The following is a 22,525-nucleotide window of genomic DNA, read 5'->3' as shown; positions in this document are numbered from 1 at the left end:
CTTCAACAGCACCAAGTCTGTTTCCAGGCAGTGGGTTAATAGGGCTGAGAACTTGCCCCAGACTACCTGCAAAAATAAGTAGGACTTTCCTTCTTCCCCAACCTGTGGTCTGCATGCTGGATTCATGCCTTCCCCCAAGTTCTGGCCAGGAGACTTCTTGATTGGTTCAAACTGTTACAAAGTTCAGCTGGAGGTTTCCTTCTCCCTGTGGCCTTTTCCGAGTACCTCTGGCAGCCCTTCTCAAGGACCCCTGTGAGGTGAGGCAGAAATGGCTTGATAGGGGACCCAGGGAGCCCACAGGGGTTTTCCTGCTGCTTCCTCTACCCTTGAATTTTGCTCAGCCTTCTAAATTGACTCAGCTCCAAATAAGGTCAGAATCTTCTCCCATAATCTAGACCTTTAGGTTCCCCAGTTGGGGTGTATGTTCAGAGGTGGACGAGCTGCCTTTCCCATTTCCACAGTTTGGGCACTCATAGTATTTGGGGTGTCTCCCAGGCCCTGCAGGTACAATCACTTCCTTCAGAGGGTCTGTGGGTTCTCTTGGCTTTCCTAATGTATTCCTGTGGTTGTTCTGGAGCAAAAGTTCATGATGTGAGCCTCCACACACTGTTCTATCTGTCCCCATTCCTTTTATTTCCAAATCACGTTTGAATCCAGCTTTTCATTTGTACTGAGTGAAGGGGTAGTTAAATCTGTAGATACTATGATCTCTAATCTTTTTTTTTTGAGATGGAGTTTCACTCTTGTCGCCCAGGCTGGGAGTGCAATGGTGTGGCCTCATCTCACTGCAACCTCTGCCTCTTGGGTTCAAGTGAACCTCAGCCTCCCAAGTAGATGGGATTACAGGTGCCCACCATCACGCCCAGCTAAGTTTTATATTTTTAGTAGAGACAAGGTTTCACTATGTTGGCCAGGCTAGTCTCAAACTCCTGACTTCAGCCGATCCATCTGCCTTGGCCTCCCAAAGTGCTGGGATTACAGGTGTGAGTCACTGCACCCAGCCTCTAATTATTTTTTTAAAAAGCAAATCCTCTTATTTGCTTTCAGATTTTCCTTTATGCAAGGCAAGTTGCAATCTATGGACAAAATTCAGTTTCTTCTTTTAGATTCTCTAGTCTTATTAGCAAATAATTAGATGAAAAGCGAAGGAAGAGAAACTATAAATTATAATGAAGTAGCGATTGGATAATGTTTCTCCCTACCCCATTTAGTTAGACACCAGTTAAAAATGGAAAAAGATTTCCTCACATTTTTTTTTATTAATGTCCAAATAAAGAGACTACCTGCCCCCTCAATGCGAGGGCTCAGAATGTGTGTGTTTGTAGAATAAAAAAGTAGGAAAGCAACCCATACATGTTTTTTGTTTTTCATTCACTATGTTCTTTATGAATAACAGTTTTTTTAGTAGACAGATATCAGATAAATGGACTATTTTGGAAGTTCAGGGAACTTAATGTGGAAATGCATTGCGTAAGTAATTATAATGTTTTGTGTCTACGTTGAATCCTATACTATAACTTTATAAATTAGGAAAATATTAAAATACCTTGGGCATTTAGTCCTATCATCTGTCTTTCATGTTGACTTTGTGGGGAAAAGCCATTTGTCATCTCTTAGTCCAAGACAATGAAGAATGTTTTTTAGTCTGTCACCAGGTGGCAGCAAATGTCAAAATTTTATACTTAACCAAATACCTGTATCTAAGATAACCTATTTTTTCCTTTATGTTAGGAACCTATTTGAAATTACTGCATTGATAATGTATGTAAGATGTAGTACTATAGGCATCTTAGAATATTAGACTATTCCAACTGGAACATGAGTAGATATTGGAACGATTTTACAGAAATGAAAATAAAACTTTTAAATTGATAACTTCAGTATAAGTAGTTATATAACCTTTAATGATATATGTCAGTATTACTTTTCTAGTTTTAAAGATAACACCAAAGTTTTCCATTTCAATTGTTGGGACAAAGGAATAATCACATTTTTAGCAGTGGTGGACATGTTGAGAATGCTTACTGAAAGGAAGGAACTGCAGCTGGAGGAGCTCTATATTCCATACTTGGGTGGCAATATATAACATGGCACTTTGTATAAACAAGCATCAGCAGATGTTTATTGATGAAATTGAAGCAGCTACATTGTCTGGGGTATATACCCTGGAGTTTGTTGTTGTGCACCAGGAAAATTTAGGTCATGAACACACACAAAGCGTTTAAGAGTAAAGATTAAATAGAGAGAAGAGAAAGAAAAACAGCTTCCTCTATAGAGGAAGGGGTCTCTGAAAGGAAAGGACTGGCTGGTGGCAAATGTGCCGAGTTTTATAGTCCAGTTTGGGAAAGTGGTGTCTGATTTACACAGGTCTCATAGAACTGGTTTGATCAGATATGATTTTTACATAGTGGCACAGGGGAGTCTGGTTGCCTCACCCTAATCTTATTATATAAATGGGCTTTCCATTTGATTAGGGCCATCTTGTCTGCTCCTTATAGCACATGTCTCCGGCAGAGAAGGGAAGATGGAGCCGCCATCTTGAAAATGTTTAGTCCTTAGTTCCTGATTTGGGGCTACTTTTCATTAAAAAGAAAAGCCTTACCAAGGACTCCCATACTCTTGCTATCTGCCTAAGTGATTTTTTTTTCTTTACTCGTATGTCAAAATGGTGAAAATAAAGGATAAGAGAACTTGGGTAGGAGGTCACTTATCAGGTCAGATTTGGGAAGAAATAAGGATTTGTATTTGTTTATATGCTCATACAAAATTCAAGTATAAATATCCTTTACCATAAGAATTTAAAAATTGTGAAGAAATATCAGTGTACATTCTACACATTTTTACTGGGTACATGCTGTGTAACAGACATTGTGCTAGGCAGTGGGTATATAGTAGTGAATAAGACAGTCTAAACCATGCCTGGATTATCAGATTAATACTAAATCTAAAGTGATAAGTTATTGCATCTATGAGAAGTAATCAAGAATCTTTGAAAATATACAAATTAATTTCAGTATTAAAAATTTTGTGTGATAAAATGTTAAAATCATGTTTGCAATTTTAATTGTATGATTAAGTTACATTTAGGCTATATCCTAAATTGATACACAAAGATTCCTTCTTTGATCTACTGTATTAAATTTTATTTTAAATTTTTTATTAGAATTTATTCTTTTGAGTTGTATGGTGCTTGTTTTATTTGGTGTTTGATCTCTTTCCACACAGTGATTTATAATATTTTAGAGAACTTTACATGTTTTATTATAGAGCAGGTAGGGATTTCTGTTTGAGATTCTACTATGTGTTTGCTTAGGCAGAAAATAAATTATAATGTTTAGGCAGGATAGGTATCTGAAGTCCTAGATGAGTTTCACGTATGTCATTTATTCACATGCATATTGAAGGTGCTGCAGATGCTGGAAAATCAGTGATAAATAGACACAGTCCCTGCTCTCAAGGAATTGTCTTGGTAGAGAGAGACATTAATCCGATAATGCGCAGTATATAATTACATAAGGAGGTAAGGAAAGGAGCATGGTTCTATGATAACATATATCAAAGGAACCTGATGTAGATCTGTGTATCAGAGAAGGCTTCCTTGAAGTTGTACATGATGTGAAAGATTTAACTCTGCAAAGGTTGGTGGGGGTAAGGTGGTACCAAAACAGATGTGAGTTTTGAAAAGATATCTCTAGCATTAGTGTAGAGACACTGAATTCAGGGAGGTGAATTAGAAGCCTATTGTAGTTATCCAGGAGAAATTACAACTTTTGAGTAGTGGCAGTAAAGAGAAATGGACAGTAATTAGAGATATTAAAAATTTAGGTGGTAAAATTAAAAAAGCATGCTGATTAATCAATAGACATGAAGGGCTTGGGAATGGGGAGGTACGAAAGATGAGGCTTTGTTTTTTGAGTTGCACAGAGCAGCAACATTCATCAACAAACACAGAAAAGAAACCATATATAGTTTTAGACTTGTTGAGTTTGAGGAGGTTTTCGTTCAATGGAAAACAGAGAAGGTAGTAAGGATACATGGGTATGGAACTTCAAGGAGTTTGGGCCAAAGACATAAATTAGGATTCATTAGATTGTCTGTGGTTATTGAGGTTGTATAGAAAGAGAGTGAAAAAAACAAGATAAGGCAGCGTAAGCTGAGTATTAAGGGACTCTTAACTCTACTGGCAGAGGAACCTGCAAAAGAGACCAAAAAGGAGAAGCTATAAAGGTGGGGAAAATGTCAGTAGTGGACGGTGTTGCAAAGATCAAGGGAAGAGGGTGTTTAAGCGGGAGTGTTTAATGCTGAGAGATTAAAATAAGAATCGGCTAGAAAAACATTGAAAATTCTAAGCAAATGCATTTTCTACATATAGTAATTACAAAATGTGCATTTTCCTTTTATTTAGGCACATCTACTATGCTTCTTACTAGAATAAACTGTGCAGATTGGTCTGATGTATGTACTAAGCAAAATGTTACTGAATTTCCTTTTGTAAAGATGTACAAGAAAGGCAAGAACCCAGTATCTTACACTGGAATGTTAGGAACTGAAGATCTCCTAAAATTTATCCAACTGTAAGTATTCAGCTTCATTACAAGATCTCTAAATGTTTAGGTCTGTTAAAGTTCTAGTTCTCAGACTTTGCTAACATTCTTTAAATAGGTTAAGGAGGATACTAGAATTGAGCTCATAAAATAAATATTCATGAGAGTCTATGTACATTTGGTCACTTTTGGGGAGATAGTAATTTTGTTTAATGAGTCTGATTTTCTTTAAGAATAATATTTAATTTTCTGTATTTATCCTATGTAATATATTATTTGCTATGTTTAGTATATATATTTTTTTACAAACTGAAAATATCTTTAAAAGTTAATTTTTAATATAATTATATATTCATCCAGCAATAGGATTTCATATCCAGTGAATATAACATCAATCCAAGAAGCAGAAGAATATTTAAGTGGGGAATTATATAAAGACCTGATCTCCTATTCTAGTATATCAATACTGGGACTATTTAGTCCAACCATGACAACAGGTAAGTATAGCTGAGCTTTTAAATTATACAGTATCATTGCTTGCTAGTTTTATTTTTTAAGAAAATCTTTTTAAGTTATAAAGAATTTCAAAATTACAGAGAAGTTTGAAGAAAAATAAAATGCTGTAAGCTAATTATTCAGACACACATAGTGTTAAATTTGGATGTAATTTCTTCCATCTTTTTTCTGTGTACCTACATGTTGCATATTTATGTAGGTTTTAATATAATTGGGCTAAAACTGTATTCTAGATTAGAATCTTGTTTTTTGTTTTTGTTTGTTTTTGAGACAGAGTCTCACTCTGTTGCTGGGCTAGAGTGCAGTGGCGAGATCTCTGCTCACTGCAACCTCTGCCTTCCAGGTTCAAGTGATTCTCTTGCCACAGCCTCCTGAGTAGCTAGGACTACAGGTGGCACTGCCATGCCCAGCTAATTTTTGTATTTTTAGTAGAGATGGGGTTTCACCATGTTGGTCAGGATGGTCTCAATCTCTTGACCTTGTGATCACCCACTTCAGCCTCCCAAAGTGCTGGGATTACAGGTGTGAGTCACCACACCCAGCTAGAATCTTGTTTTTATTTAACATTACATTGATGTATTGATATTCTTCATGAACATTATGGCTGCATAATATTTGGTGAATATATATACCAAACTGTATTTGAATTTGTTTATTTTGTTTTGTTTTGTTTGTTTGTTTGTGGCTGGAGTGCAGTGGGGTGATCTTGGCTCACTGCAACCTCCACTTCCTGGGCTCAAGCAATTCTCCCACCTCAATCTTCTGAGTAGCTGGGACCACAGACATGTGTCACCATGCCTGGCTAATTTTTTGTATTTTTGTAGAGACAGAATTTCACCATGTTGCCCAGGCTGGTCTTGAACTTCTGAGCTCAAGCAATCCACCCACCTTGGCCTGCCAAAGTGTTGGGATTACAGATGTAAGCCACTGCACCTGGCCTTATTTAACTATTTACAAACAATATTGGTACTGTTTTCTTTTTTTTCCCTGCTGTATGTGAAGAATATTTTTGAGTTTTTGTATTGATTTTAGACTTTTTAGAGTTTTTGTATTGTATATATGAATTTGGATTCCCAATAGAATAACTTAGGTCTTCTGTAAATTGTAGGTTATATACATTACTCACTGATTTTTTTTTTGAGACAGGGTCTCGCCCTACTGCCCAGATTGGAGTGCAGCGGCACAATCACAGCTCACTGCAACCATAACCTCCTGGGCTTAAGGGATCCTGCCACTTCAGCCTTCTGAGTAGCTAGGATTATAGACATATGCCACCATGCCCACCAATTTTTAAATTTTTTGTAGAGATGAGATCTCTCTATATTGCCCTGGCTGGTCTCAAACTCCTGGGCTCAAGTAAGTCTTCTTGCCTTGGCCTCCCAAAATGCTGGTATTACAGGCATGAGCCACTGTGCTTGCCCACTCATTTTTTAAAATGGGGTTTTACTGTTTGTCTAATGAATTGGTGTGAGATCTTTGTATATTAAGGAAATTAAGCTTTTTTCATTTTGTTCCAGTTATTTTCCCTCAGTTTGTTATTTGTTCATTAGCTTTGTTGAATAAATTTTATATAACAGTTTAACTTTTTTAAATCTATTGATTTTAAGATTTCTTCCATTGCTTTTAGCTATTAAAAACATATCATTTTTATCAGCTAATATTCACCTGTATTTTTTTTAGTTTATAGTATTTTCTTATTTTAATTTGTCTTGCTTTGTATATTTGTTTTAAAAAAATTTTTGATAAAATACACATAATGTAAAATTTACCATCTTACACATTTTAAAGTATATATTTTACAAATATAAAGTACATTCACATTGTTGTACAACTAGTCTGCAGAACATTTTCATCTTGCAAAACTGAAACTCTGTACCCATTAAACAACAGTTTTTCATTTCATCCTCCTCCCAGGCCCTGATAACCACTGTTCTACTTTCTGTTTATATGAGTCTGACTACTCTATGTCCCTCATACAGATGGAATCATACAATATTTGTCTTTTTCTGACTGGCTTATTTCACTTACCATATTGTCTTCAGAGTTCATCTGTATTGTAGTATGCATCAGAATTTCCTTCCAATTTTAAGCCAAATAGTATTCCATTGTATGTATATCATGTTTTGTTTATCTGTTTATCCATTAATGAATGTTTGGGTTACTTCTACCTCTTGGCTGTTGTGAATAATGCTGTTGTGAACATGGGTATGGAAACATCTCTCTGGGACTCTGCTTTGAATTATTTTGGATATATACTGAGAAGTGCAGTTGCTAGGTCATATGGTAATTCTGTTTTTAATTTTCGAGGAACCGCAGTACTATTTTCCACACCGGCGGCATCATTTTACATTCTTACCAAGAGTGTATCAGGGTTCCAGTTACTTTAACATCCTTGCCAATACTCATTATTTTATTTTATTTTTTATGATAGCCATCCTGATGGGCATGAGGTGATATCTTGCTGTGGCTTTGATTTGCATTTCCCAAATTATTAGTGATGTTGAGCATCTTTTCATTATGCTTGTTGGTCATTTGTATATGTTCTTTGGAGAAATGTTTATGTGACTCTTTTGCCCATTTTTAAATTAGGTTGTTTATATTTTTTGTTGTTTAGTTACAGAAATTCTTTTTTTTTTTTTTTTCTGAGACAGAGTCTTGCTCTGTCACCCAGGCTGGAGTGCAGTGGCGCAATCTCAGCTCAGTGCAACCTCTGCCTCCAGGGTTCAAGGGATTCTTCTGCCTCAGCCTCCTGAGTAGCTGAGATTACAAGTACTTACCACCATGCCCAGCTAAATTTTGTATTCTTAGTAGAAATGGGGTTTCACAATGTTGGCCAGGCTGGTCTCCAACTCTTGACCTAATGATCTGCCTGTCTCAGCTTCCCAAAGTGCTAGGATTACAGGCATGAGCCACTGTGCCCGGCCTGCAGAAATTGTTTATATATTCTGGATATTATCCTTTATCAAAGATTTGATTTGTAAAGATTTTCTCTCATTCTATACGTTGCCTTTTTACTCTGTGATTTCTTTTAATTTTTTTTATTTTTAATTTTCTTCCTTTTACCTGTACATGTCAAGGAATTTTTTTCTTTCTAAAAAGTTTTTAACCCTGTTTTAGTGCATGGGATGAGTATAGGGGCCAACTTTTTTTTTTCTGATATTTAGCATTTATCCTTTTTTTCTCTACACTATGTGTTCTTTCACCATCACCTTATTATTTATCTATATGTGTGTGTATATGTCTGTTTAATTGTTTTCTATTTTATTCACCTTATCTACCTATTGATACTTAATCTATTAGTTTTATAATACATGGCGAATATATGGTCAAGTCTCTGATTTGTCTTTTTAAGTATTTTCTTGTTTTTGTTTTCCTATTGACTCTTGGTGAACATTAGTCATTTATACTTTTTCTCTTAACTGATTTGGATATCTCCTGCTTGTTTTAAGCTTCACTGGTGTTTCTTTAGTTATTCTTTATTTTTAAAAATATAGTGTATGCTTCTTTTGCATGTATTTTCTCCAGGACTAGAGAAAAATATTCTCCCAAAATGTATTTGAACCTATAAAGTTAAAGATTGTTTCAATGAATTCGACTCCCTCTTGTGGACGATGGTTCTTTCTCTCTCTCTCTCTTTCTTTCTTTCTTTCTTTCTTTCTTTCTTTCTTTCTTTCTTTCTTTCTTTCTTTCTTTCTTTTTCCTTCCTCCCTCCCTCCCTCCCTCCCTCCCTCCCTCTCTCTCTCTCTCTCTCTCTCTCTTTCTTTCTTTTTTGAGACAGAGTATTGCTCTGTAACCCAAGTTGGAGTGCAGTGGCGTGGTCTTGGCTCACTGCAGCCTCTGCCTTCGGGTTCATGTGATTCTCCTGCTTCAGCCTCCCAAACTGCTGGGACTACAGGCATGTGCCACCATGCCTGGCTAATTTTTATATTTTTAGTAGAGACGAGGTTTTATGGTTGGTTTTTTTTTTTTTTTGTATGCTGTGGTCTCATGTTATGGACTCATATTATCTTTATTGCTGAGCTTTTATTTATTTATTTATTTTTAATTGCGTCATACATAATCAAATGTAAATTTTGAAAGAAAATCTTTGCATTCACTTTTCCAACATTTTTGCAAACATACTCACCACCCAGATTCTACCATTAACATTTAATATTTGCTTTAGTACATACCTGTATATCTTTCCATTTATTAATTCATCTTATTTTAGATGCAATTCAAATTAATGTTTTTGCATTCAACTTTGATATAATGCTTATAACAATTATTTTTACTTTGATAGTTTTACATGGCTTCATAAAGTACTGTATTCCTTTAATACCACACCTTCTCTTTTCTTAGACTCTTACTCTATCTCTTGCTTCACAGGAATGTATCTTTCAGTAAGTTATTAAAAAAGGGTACACATAGCGTGTTTTTTCTAACCAATAGTATTTCCGGTAATGTTATTTGTTGCTTTTGTATCTAGGTGGCCTCTTGAGTCAGAAGCAAAACCCTCAATGTTTTCTTCACTGTACTAATTCTTACCATTTATCTAGGAAACTTTGCTCCTCCTTGTTTTTTCTTTTCTTGAGATGGATTTCAAATTCTGAATGAAAGATTTTAAGGTATTTGTCTGAAAAGAGGACCCCACTGTTCTAGCATTATATTAGCACATAATAGATACTATTAACTACTTATTAAATTTTGCTTTCTACAAATATATATCTAGCAATTTTTTTCTACTTTGTTTTCAGAATCGTAAAAAGTAAAAGCCAAGGAAACTTACAAAAAAATAGTAAGAATATTAATGTGTGCCCTGTGACTTATCATTTTTGAAGGCAAAATCCTAGAGAGAAAACCTTTTCTTTTTTCAGACAGTCTTGCTCTGTTGCCCAGGCTGGGATGCCAGTGGTGCCATGTCACTCACTGCAACCTCTGCCTCCCAGGTTCATGCAGTTCTCATACCTCAGCCTCCTGAGTAATGAGACCACAGGCATGTGCCATGCGGCAGCACACTCAGTTAATTTTTTGTCTTTTTAGTAGTGACAGGGTTTCACTATGTTGGCCAGGCTGGTCTCAAACTCCTGGCCTTTAGTGATCTGCCCACCTCAGCTTCCCAAAGTGTTGAGATTACAGATGTGAGCCACCACGCCTGGCCTTATAGAGAGCATAGCCTTACTAATGAAAAACAATTTTTTAATGAAAAATTGGGAAGTTTGTGTTTCACTCCGCCATCTTCCTTCCCTTTTGAATGTTTCTGCTCCCATGATTGAAATTGTTCTCTGTGTACCTCAGATGCCTTCTGCCCTAATCTTCTCATTTATTATTCACACTAGGCCTCCTTCCCAGAAGAATTTAAGTCTTCAGATAATAAAAAGCACAAATATAATAAAGTCATCGAAGACAATGTAAAAAGTCAGCAATAAAATAGTAGGGGACAATTATGTAGAAAGTCTGAAAACACTGTCGTTTATCATAAAATTTAGCCCTAAGCAATCTGGTAGCAATCAGAAACAAAAAGATGAAATTTTTGCCACCTATCATCATATGTAATAAATTGCAACATAGTTAGGATGCTGATTAATCCACAGAGAAAACTTTTTCCTAATTCACATACTGAAAATAATTTTTTATATTTTTTTACATAGGGAATTAACATAAGAAATGGGGTACTTGATCATATTTTTACACAAAAGATGATAAAATGTACATGTAGTCATCTCACAACAGAAGTCAAAAACATAATGTTAAATTATTTAAAGGTAGTTCTGGTATGCCAAAATGACGTAATCTGGGTATTATATTTCATTATTTCACTGGATTGTTCACAACATTTTCTGTTAGAGATTCGTTCCTTTTTATTTTAGTTTTTTTGTTTTCATTGTTGGCAAACATTAATATGTTAGTAGCTGGACTATCAACATCTATTGAAGAGAGAATAAATAATGATAAAATTCTTACGAATATATTAACATTTTTATATAAATTTGTGTTTTGCTAATAAAAGCTAACTCTGGTTAAATTTAGCCTAAAGCTGCTTCCTTATATATTTTAAGTTCAGCCTAAAGGTTTCTCCATAAATAGTGAACTGTAATCTAACTAGATGTATAAACAGACTATAACTGGCTTCTAAATCACTCATCAAGTTTTGGTCAAAGGTGGCCAACTGTTCAAATCATGTTCAAATAAGACAAATGCCAAGCTATAACCAGTCTAGCTATTTCTGCACCTCATTTCTGTTATCTGTCCATTACTTTCCTCTTACTGTCTGTAAATCCTTTTTGACTGCATGGTAGCACCGGGGTTGCTGTGAACCTATTCTGGTTTGACGGGGCTGCCCAACTGGCAAATGGTTCTTTGCTCAGTTAAACTCTATTAAATTTAGTTTGTCTAAAGTTTTTCTTTTAACAAATAGTGTCAGAAATGGGACCTATAGTAGAGCTTCCAGCCACCTCCAGCAGCATCCAGTGACCAAGTGGGGTACCCACTGGGCCCATTGTGTCTATTACTCTCTTGCAGCCACTGGGGATTGTGGGTAAGTTCTCTTTCAGACTTTGAAGCTCCAAATCTTCATGTTTTGAGCTATCTGAGTTTGTTTGAGCAAATTTTAAAATCTGGACTGGGTTTGGAAGTTGCTACAGAAATTGGACTAGGTCCAGGATCAAATTAGATCTGATAATTAACTGACTTAGATCTAGTTAGAGGCCTCAGGTATTTGAGACAGACAAACTGACATTAAATGGCAATACTGCAGGTAGTGTGAACTTCAGCTTTCAGAAGTTTGCAGGGACTTTTGTGTTCTATCCCCTTTGTTTCTTTTTCTTGCACTCATAGGAAGGAAAAAAGTCATTGACTAAGTTGATCAAGGAAATCCAAGAGCCAAAGCCAAGATTCACCATAAAAATGAGATCCTTAATTTCTGAAGAACTGAGTACTCCACTTTCTGGCTACAACTATCTGCAAACACTTACAAAAATGGCGAAATATTACTAAAGATAATTTAAAGTTACAGTAGAACATTTCAAATGAAAAATGCTACACTTTAGTAGTACATTTAAAAATGAGGACTCTCTAATTAGGCTTATTCAGGGATGCCTATTGGTATGCAGAATCTTCTGAAAAGATTTCAATATTTTTACTGCCTCTTTTAAAAGACTCTTTATGAAAGGTAGCCAGGGCCAGGCCCAGTGGCTCATGCCTATTATCCCAGCACTTTGGGAGGCTGAGGTGGGCAGATCACTTGAGGTAGGGAATTTGAGACCAGGTTGGGCAACATGGTGAAACTCTGTCTCTACTAAAAATACAAAAATTAGCCAGGCATGGTGGCATGTGCCTATAATTCCATCTACTTTGGAGACTGAGGCACAAGAATTGCTTGAACCTGGGAGGCAGAGGTTGCAGTGAGCCAAGATTGCACCACTGCACTCCAGCCTGGATGAAGGAGTGAGACTCTGTCTCTTAAAAAAAAAAAAAAAGGCAGCTGGTAATCCCAGCTACTAGGCTACATAGCAAGACCATGTCTCCAAAAAATAAATAAGTAAACAAAAAAATAAAGAACTTGCTGACTATAGGCTTAAAAAAGAAAAGAGAAACCATTTAACAGCCAGAAAATAAATTTTTTTTTATAAAAGCCATATAATCTGTTTCTGTCTGATGTCTCTTTATCTGTATGTGTTACATATGTGTGATATTTGGTAAATAAAGCTAGTTTTAAAGTTGTTAATAAAGTAAAAATGGCTTCAAGAATGTAACTTAAATATAATTCAGACATTTTTGCCTAGGTCTACTGGTCAGATAGGTTTATGCTATGATTACATATTTTAAGGTAATAAAACTGCTAATTTTCTATAATGTTTTTGGCACTTACTTGATTTGTCTGCAGGCTAACGCTGGCTATTGGGCTTCCCCAGAGCTTTGCACACATGCTACTATAAGCTGGTCTTTGGTTTTAAGCTTCAAGATTCTGGGGTCTGGACAGGTGGCCATAGTGAGGCCTGGAGACATGTTGTCAATGCTTAGGCCACCATCTGCAGGGCCCTGTGTTGCTCCTTGCTTGGCCCAGATTTGCCTCACAGCCATGCTGGGAGTGGTCAGATCCTCCAGCTATGCTCCTCACAGCTCTGTCTTCTGTCCTGACATCTGGTATGTAAATTTAGGACCCAACAGAGCCCTGCCCTTTATAGCCATCAGGTGCCACATGGGTACTCAGGACGCGGGACAACTGAGAAAGACATTAAGGAGGGCACCTGTGTCATAATTTCCTTTTTTTTCTAATAAAGTCATGTTATATTAAACAATAAAATGTCTGAGTCATTCCTAAATAAGTTAAAATACTAAAGCATTAATTATTAAATATAGGTTTATGTACTTTGACATCTTATTTTTTATATGATCTAAAAAGCTAAATATATTTAGATATTTTAATTTTGCTAACAAGTCTTTCTAAAAATATAAAATAATTTTCATCTACAAAATTGATATAAAACTGTTCAAAGTTAATTTCTAGGTTTTTACTAGAAATTTGGGTTACTAAGAGTCAAAATTATAGTAAACATAAGTAATTAAAACTACTAAGTATAAAAGAAGCAATTCTAAATAAAGAGTCTATTAAAAAAGCACAATATATTTTTGGTGAGGAAAGGTATAAAGACATAAAAATGTGTGAGAAAAAAATTAGAAGTTACTTAAAGATTGGTTCAAATTAAAGGAATATAAAATAGATTAAATTACAGAAAGTTTTAAAAATCTTCAAAATTTTTATGAGATTACAAAAAGTTTATTTTACAATCTTGTGTGATTAAAAGGTTATTGAAATTAGATTTGCTTATAAGTTTTTATTAAAATCAGCTTTATAATTGATAATACACTAATACAAGAGTAAAAATTTAGTTTTCTCTTTTGCACGTAAATTTCGTGTAATACAAATAAGATACAGTAAAACACTTTTATTCACCTTTTGAATAAACTCAGAAAAGGGAGAAAGAAGAGACATATTCTGTCTTTATTAGTCTTTCAATTTTTAAAAACAGTCTTTTTTTAAATCAAAGAATAAAGGTCTTTGTTTTTTAAAACCTTTTCATTATTTCTTTGGCTAAATAAATGATTTACGGTGACCTGTGATTGATTTTGATAAGTGTTTTAAACTTTTGACATAAATTTAATAGGCTTCCCAAAATCAAATTTAAAATTTTAATTGAAGTCTTTTTGACCTCAAACTAACTTTGCCATGTTACAGAGGGCCCCTGCAGTATCCAAAAGAGAGATAAGGTTTATTTAATATGCAAAATTACATGAAAAACATTGTCAAAAAATGATGTTCAACCTTCTTTGAGTTTCATATGATTTTAAAAATAGTTTTCCTCTGTTCCTGTGAGAAATATCATTGGTAGTTTGATAGGAATAGCATTGAATCTGTAGACTGGGCAGTATGGCCAGTTTAATGATATTGTATCTTCCCATTCATGACCTTGGGATGTTTTTCTATTTGTTTATGTCTTCTCTGATTTCTTTGAACAGTGTTTTATAATTCTCCTTGTAGAGATCTAATTTTTATATTTTTAGTAGAGACAGGATTCCGCTATGTTACCCAGGCTGGTCTTGAACTCCTGAGCTCATGTGATCTGCCCACCTTGGCCCTTCCAAAGTGTTGCGATTACAGGCATGAACCACTGTGCCCAGCCTGGATGCTCTTTATTTATTTCTCTTGCCTGATTTCTCCAGCTAGGACTTTTAATACTATATTGAATTAGAGTGGTGAGAGAGGGCGTCCTTCTCTTGTGCCAGTTTTCAAGGGGATTCCTTCCAACGTTTGCCCATTCAGTATGATGTTGACTGTGGGTTTGTCATAGATGGCTCTTATTGAGGTATATTTCTTCAGTAACTAGTATATTGAGAGTTTTTAACATGAAGGGGTAGATTATCGAAAGCCTTTTCTACGTCTACTTAGATAATCATGTGATTTTGTCTTTAGTTCTGTTGATGTGATGAATCACATTTATTGATTTGCATATGTTGAACTAACGTTGCATCCCAGGCATGAAACCTACTTGATTGTGGTAGATTAGCTTTTTGATGTGCTACTGGATTTGTTTTGCATGTACTTCGTTGAGGATTTTCAATGTTGATCAGGAATACTGGCCTGAGGTTTTCTTCTTTTGTTGTCTCTCTGCAAGGTTATGGTATCAGGATGATGCTGGTTTTATAGGATGAGCTGGGGAGAATTCCTCCTTCTTTATTTTTGGGAATAGTTTCAGTAGGAATGGTATCAGCTCTTCTTTTTATATCTGGTAGAATTTGGCGGTGAATCCATCAGGTCCTGGACTTTTTTTGGTTGATAGGCTATTTATTACTGAATCAATTTTAGAACTTGTTATTGGTCTGTTCAGGGAATCAGTTTCTTCCTGGTTCAGTCTTGACAGGGTATATGTATCCAGGAGTTTATCCATCTCTTTTACATTTTCTAGTTTGTATGATATAGATGTTAAAAATGCTTTTACTTACTGGGGTTTTCTTGCTTCTCAACTCTCTCTGCTGACAGAGCTAAAACACCGATGTATGTATATTTGTGTGTCTATAAAAATAATTATTCAATAAGATGTGATACTAGAAAAAAGTAATATTGCTAAGTAAAGGTGCTTATTTTATGTAATTAAAATATATTTATAGTAGCTGAAAAGCTTTTTATGTTTCTTTTTATTTAGATAATTGAGTACTTTCTTGTATTTGAGGTTGCCATATACTTTGATATACACACAATTTTTACCAAGGAGGAGAATATGCCCGGTTTGAATGTTCAGAGGAAAATAGGCATTCTAGTTCAGTGGAAATGGATATGCCTCTGAGATCTACAGTCATATATTTTCCCATCCTATGAGTCACTTAGGATTTATGAATGCATGGATTTATGAAGAGACTTTTCAAGAAACATACTCAAGAGTGGAGAGTCTTTTGTATGAGGAAATTATATGGAAATATTGGTGTACTTTTCTACTGCTACTTATGTAAAATGAAAAGAAGCTAATACAGACTCTTACTGTCATTGCTTTAGATATATTTTATCTATTGACTAGAATTTCATTCTGTTTTCTCTTAGAAATGAAAGTACAAGCACACAGTCCTTTTGAGTTTTTTGTATTCTATGAGTCTTTTCTACTTTGATGTAGCAGGGGCTAAAGAAAATATTTTAATGAGGTTTTTTTTCCCCTCTCTCTCTCTCTCTCTTTTTTTTTTTTTTGAGACAGAGTCTTGCTCTGTGGACCAGACTGTATTACAGTGGTGCGATCTCGGCTCACTGCAACCCCCTCCTCCCAAATTCAAGCGATTCTCATGTCTTAGCCTCCTGAGTAGCCAGGACTACAGGCACGTACCACCATGCCCAGCTGATTTTTGTATTTTAGTGGAGACGGGGTTTCACCATGTTGGCCAGGCTGGTCTCAAACTCCTGTCCTCAAGTGATCCACCCACCTAGCCTCCCAGAGTGCTGATATTACAGGCGTGAGCCACTGCACCTGGCCAGTTTTTTCATTAAATCTGTGATTGTAAATGAGCTGTCCATGCCGCCTACTGAGCTACTCTAGTAAGTTTGCTTTCCTACAGACAGTGTTGCTCAATCTTATGGAAAGTATGTACCTGCTTTAAAGAAAATAGTCTTGTGGTTACCCAATGTTGACGATGTTGAATGCTTACATCATGAATGTACTGCTGACTGCTGAGGTACAGATCTTTGGGTTCAACATGCTTAGCCTAGTAGGTGCCTTGTGACTCATTCTTCCATCAGTGTTTTTCTATTTGATTGATATGAATCTTTCATGTATGAATTCAACCATCATTTGGCCTTCACTTGGCAAGCATTTGACCTATACGTCCACCTCTGTGCTTTTCTCATTAGTCTACGATGATTTAATTCAGACTTGCTTCTAACAAATGAGAAAAGATGATACAAATTAATGAAAGTTCGAAACTAATGAAAACACATTAGAGAAAATGTATGAATTGTTTTTTAAAGACACAGAATCTCTTATAATTGCACAACCCTAACATAGGCACTGTTAGAGGATTAGAATTTTCAGTCTTCTGTTTTTTTATGTATATAGACACTTTTAGATTTTGTGGTTATAATGTGCATAGCATTTTACATACCTGCTTCTCTTTTCAGGTTACACGTAAGATAGCTGTTTCCATTTACTCTGCCATAGGAGTAAACTAAGAGGCAAAAAGTATTTATTCAGTAACTGTATGATTAGAGTGCTATAAATCTTATAAATTATATTTAGAGTACATTTGTTTTGGAAGCCATATTGTATTATATCAATTGACATTTCTTTAATAATCCCATGTTATTAGGAGAATATAGATTTATTTTGGAACCACTCAATTATATAAGGCATCTGTACTTAAATATTTATATTTGTAATTAATAATGAAATGCTACCATCTGTAAATCTCTTCATCAGTTGAATAGCCTACATAATTATAAGGGTTTCAGATTTTTGTCTTCTCTGTGTATTTATAGCAAAAGAAGATTTTAGTGAAGCAGGAAACTACCTAAAAGGATATGTTATCACTGGAATTTATTCTGAAGAAGATGTTTTGCTACTGTAAGTTTATTGGTCTTTTAATTTTAGGGAGGAAGAAATTATGCAAAATAATGTTATCTAATAATTGCTTATATTTATACAGCTGATAGAGGAAAATAAGGTAGCAATATAAAGAAATTTTATATTTCCTTCTGGGAAATAAAGCACCTGAAAAGTACCTTAGATTCTTTAGATATTTTTTTACTTTAGACCAAAGCCCCCATGGGTCAATCTTGGATTTGTACTTCACCATCCTCCTATAAAAATTATCCTCTTTGGATTCTTTTTTTTTTTTTTTTTTGAGATGAAGTCTTGCTCTGTCATCAGGCTGGAGGGTAGGCAGTGGCACGATCTTGGCTCACTGCAACCTCCACCTCCTGGGTTTAAGTGATTCTCCTGCCTCAGCTTCCCAAGTAGCTGGGACTACAGATACATGCCACCATACCTGGCTAAGTTTTGTAGTTTTAGTAGAGATGGGATTTCATCATGTTGGCCAGGATAGTCTCCATCTCTTGACCTCATGATCCCCCTGCCTCGACCTTCCAAAATGCTGGGATTACAGGCATGAGCCACTGCTCCTGGCCCCTCTTTGTGTTTTATTACCTGCAATGTGAGTTCTTTGGAGTTATCATAGTTTGGGAGAAATTTTACTCTTTGAGCATCTGAGTTTTTATTTACCCCGTGTGTGTGTGTGTGTGTGTGTGTGTGTGTGTGTTTGTGTGTGTGTGTGTGTGTGTGTATAAAAATCAGTGCTTTTTTAGCCTCTTAAATTAACTTATCTGTAGAAGTTGGGACTTCTATGGACTGCCAAAAAATATTTTAGTTGCTGTAGAATGAAGGACGAACTGCAGATTTGGAGATTTATTATTAATACACATCACATCCTCTATGGCCCATTTTCAGGTATAGGTGTACTTACTAAGTCCCAGTAGTTTTGTCTTGCCTTCTGACTATAAATTCCTAATTGTAATTTCTAAGTTAAATCTTTCATCTTGAACACTGGTGACAGGAAATATGAGGACTGTCCATCTGACAATGGGTAATCACCCACCATCTTCTACTCTGCTGTCATTGTGCATTTAACTGTGGTCCAAAGAGCTAGACCAGTAGTTTTCAGAGTGTGTTTTGTTTATAACCCAACTGGTCAACTAAGAGGCTCCTTTAAGTGATCTGAAAACTGGCCTCTCAACTAATGCTTATGAGGTTATAATGTCTATAATTTGTTCTGGTATGAATTAAGTTATTATACATGACTACTTCACTAGTAATTTTACACAAAGCTTTCTTCCTATTTAGATAATTTTCTTTCAGGTTTAGTTAGTGAAAGGGATTGTGGGAGGGTGGATTTGGGCCCTTGTTTTAGTGGAGAGTACAGACTCTGTCAGGAACAGACTCTGTGTCAGGGACACCTCATTTGAAGTCTGTGTCTGCCATTTATCACTCTCTAAGCCCTATTTCCTCATCTGTAAAATGAGGTCATAATGGCCACTTTAGTTCTGAAAGTTAAATAAAAACATAATTGAAATACCTAGTATAGTGCCTAGCAGATAGTAGGTTTCTCATAAATAAATGCCCATTTTCTTATTCAGCAGTGTGGTGAGCAAGTTCAGAAAGGCTGAGAACCATTCAGTGTGTTCCAAATCTTATTTATTTTCTTGTTGAGTAAGTTGTATAGAAAAAAACCTGGCTAGATTACTGCCTTGTTGCTTTTTTAAAATCTAGTTTGTCATAGATTATTATCTGTTGCTTTCTTTTAATCTAAGTTGTCATAGAATATAAGTTTGTCTGGAAATTGAGTTCGTTTTTTTTTTTTTTAGCAGTAGGATTTCCCATTTTCTGCCTCACACTGTGACCTAGCCTAAATTTTTGTGTTTTTGACATGCTATATTTTGATCGTGAATTTTAATACTACCTTTCTCCACAGGTCAAACAAATATGCTGCAACTCTTCCAGCCCTGCTCCTTGCCAGACACACAGAAGGCAAAATAGAGAGCATCCCACTAGCTAGCACTCATGCACAAGATGTAGTTCAAATAATAACAGATGCATTACTGGAAACATTTGTGAGTATGTTTCATAATGAGGGTGATATTTAAAAAAAATCTAGATCAGTCAAAGACAGTATATGTTAATACACATTTTTCCACTTTTTGTTGGTACAGGGCATGGTGATTTGTAAGTTGAGGTTTCATTGGGTTGTTGTTTTACTGTTCAGTCATTATGCATACAGCATTTTGAGTCTACTGCTAAAAGTTTACATGTCTTGCTGAGACCATTGTGGCTGACGTCCAGTTCAAGTGCTTAATCCAGGGTGAAACTTGGTATAAAGCATCTGTATTCTGGAAGGTCAGCCTGCCCAGCTTCAAATCATTGGTTGGTTTCTTATTGACTGTAGGTTAACGTCTCTATTCTTCCATTTCCACATGTGTAAAATATAGCTAGCATCTGCTGCAGACAGTTATTGTGAGGACTGAATGAGACATGATTTGTACAGTGCTTTGTGTGCAGTGTTTAGCCCACGGTAAGCATTCAACAAATGTTAGTTACTATTATTATTATTTGTATGGGATTTTTTTTTTGAGATGGAGTCTCATTCTTATGTCAGGATCTCAGCTCACTGTAACCTCCGCCTCCTGGGTTCAAGCAATTCTCCTGCCTCAGCCTCCTGAGTAGCTGGGATTACAGGTGCTCACCACTACACTTGGCTAACTTTTTTTGTATTTTTAGTAGAAACAGGGTTTCACCATGTTGGCCAGGCTGGTCTCAAACTCTTGACCTCAAGTGATCCACTCATCTTGGCCTCCCAAAGTACTGGGATTACAGGCATGAGCTACCATGCCCAGCCCGGTTTTTATAAAAATTTTAATTTCTGGAGGGAGGGTCCCAAGATGGCCATGAGAACGCAACACCGGAATGTAGCTCCCAGCAAAGGAGACACAGAGGGCTAGAGGACTTCACAATTCCAAATGAGGTGTTGGGTTCATTTTGATGGGACTGATAGGGCACTGAAAATAGCCCAGGGAAGAAGCTGCAGGGCGAGAGCCACCCCAGGGGACAAATCAAGATGGGCGGTTGGCGCGTCCCCACCTGAAATGTGCAGCCAGCTCGGAGAGTTGGGGGACCTCATCCCCTTGGTGCTCCGATTCGGATCCTGTCCTTACCTCAGACCTCATACAACCCACAGTCCACGAGAGCCCTGTCAGACTGTGGGGCACCGTGGGTTGTCGATGCAAATCTGAGCAGCGAGTCCTGCCAGGCGCGGCAAGTTGTTGCACAGACTTGAGCAGAAGTTTGGACTAATGCCAGCGGACAGACCATCCCACAGAGGAAGGCAGAGTTGAAAGCAGGGAAACAGACCATAAAGCCTGGCAGGCCCCACCTCCACAGAACTCAGACTGAAGCCCTTCCTAGAGAGCTTGGCAGCAAATACACGAGTTTGATGCTAACCAGGAAGATCCAACTCTGGGAGAGACGCCATTGGGAAGGTGGGGCCAATCTCACCTGCTTCAAACTCCAGGGAAGGGCCACCCACCCAACAACCTGACTGAACCCAAGAGAGCCCAGCAACACCCTCTATAGGCCAAAAAAGATACAGCTCCAACCTCAACAGAAAAAACGTCCACTCAGAGACTCCTGGAAATCACCAACTTCAAAGATCAAAGGGAGATAAATCCACGAAGTTGGGAAAAAAACAGCGCAAAAAGGATGTAACCATCAAAGAACAGAACACCTCTTCTTCTCCCAGGGATCACAACTCCTCACCATCAAGGGAACAAAAGAAGACAGAATGAATTTGACTAATTGACAGAAGTAGGCTTCAGAAGGTGGGTAATAACAAACTTCTCTGAGTTAAAAGACCATGTTCTAACCCAATGCAGAGAAACTAAGAACCTTGAAAAAAGATTAGACGAAATGCTAACTAGAACAACCAGCTTAGAGAAGAACATAAATGACTTGATGGAGCTGAAAAACACAGCACAAGAATTGCATGAGGCACACACACAAGTTTCAACAGCCAAATTGCTCAAGCAGAAGAAAGGATATCAGAGATAGAAGATCAAATCAGTGAAATAAAATGAGAAGGCAAGATTAGAGAAAAAAGAGTGAAAAGAAATGAACAAAGCCTCCAAGAACTATGGGATTATGTGAAAAGACCTAATCTACACTTGATCAGCATACCTGAATATGATAGGGAGAATGAATCCAAGTTGGAAAACACTCTTTAAGATAATATCCAAGAGAACTTCCCCAGCATAACAAAGCAGGCCAACATTCAAATCCAGGAAATACAGAGAACACCGCAAAGATATTCCTCAAGAAGAGCAACCCCAAGGCACCTAATTGTCAGATTCACCAGGGTTGAAATGAAGGAAAAACTCCAAAGGGCAGCCAGAGAGAAAGGTCGAGTCACCCAAAAGGAAAGACCATTAGACTCACAGCAGATCTCTTGGCAGAAACTCTGCAAGCTAGAAGGGAGTGGGGGCCAATATTCAACATCCTTAAAGAAAAGAACTTTCAACCCAGAATTTCATATCTGGCCAAACTAAGCTTCATAAGTGAAGGGGAAACAAAATCCTTTATGGACAAGCAATTGCTGAGCGATTTCATCACTACAAGACCTGCCTTACAAGAGCTACTGAAGGAAGTAGTAACCAGGGAACAGAACCAGTACCAGCCACTGCAAAAATGTGCCAACTGGTAAAGAACGATGATGCAATGAAGAAGCCACATCCACTAACGGGCAAAGCAACCAGCCAGTAACAAAATGGCAGGATCAAATTCAAACATAACAATAGTGACGTTGAACATAAAAGGCCTAAAAGTTAGGTGGGCGTGGTGGCTCAAGCCTGTAATCCCAGCACTTTGGGAGGCCGAGGTGGGTAGATCATGAGGTCAAGAGATCGAGAC

General features: G+C 36.7%; 1 protein-coding gene across 32 annotated transcripts in view; it reads left to right on the top strand.

The window, feature by feature from the left end:
- TXNDC16 (thioredoxin domain containing 16) overlaps positions 1-22,525 on the top strand; it is a 143,444-nt gene that overhangs the window by 86,085 nt on the left and 34,834 nt on the right. For all 32 annotated transcript variants that reach the window (XM_078334929.1, XM_035260529.3, XM_009006034.5 and 29 more), the window contains 4 exons: positions 4,406-4,574; positions 4,905-5,041; positions 17,554-17,638; positions 19,542-19,680. In XM_078334929.1, coding sequence (XP_078191055.1) covers positions 4,406-4,574; positions 4,905-5,041; positions 17,554-17,638; positions 19,542-19,680 — 530 coding nt within the window. The remainder of the gene's footprint in view (positions 1-4,405; positions 4,575-4,904; positions 5,042-17,553; positions 17,639-19,541; positions 19,681-22,525) is intronic.

This window comes from Callithrix jacchus, chromosome 8 (genome assembly GCF_049354715.1).
Source record: "Callithrix jacchus isolate 240 chromosome 8, calJac240_pri, whole genome shotgun sequence".
NCBI lineage: Eukaryota > Metazoa > Chordata > Mammalia > Primates > Cebidae > Callithrix > Callithrix jacchus.
The sequence above is the reverse complement of the archived record's forward strand: the minus strand, read 5'-3'. Positions and strand labels throughout refer to the sequence as shown.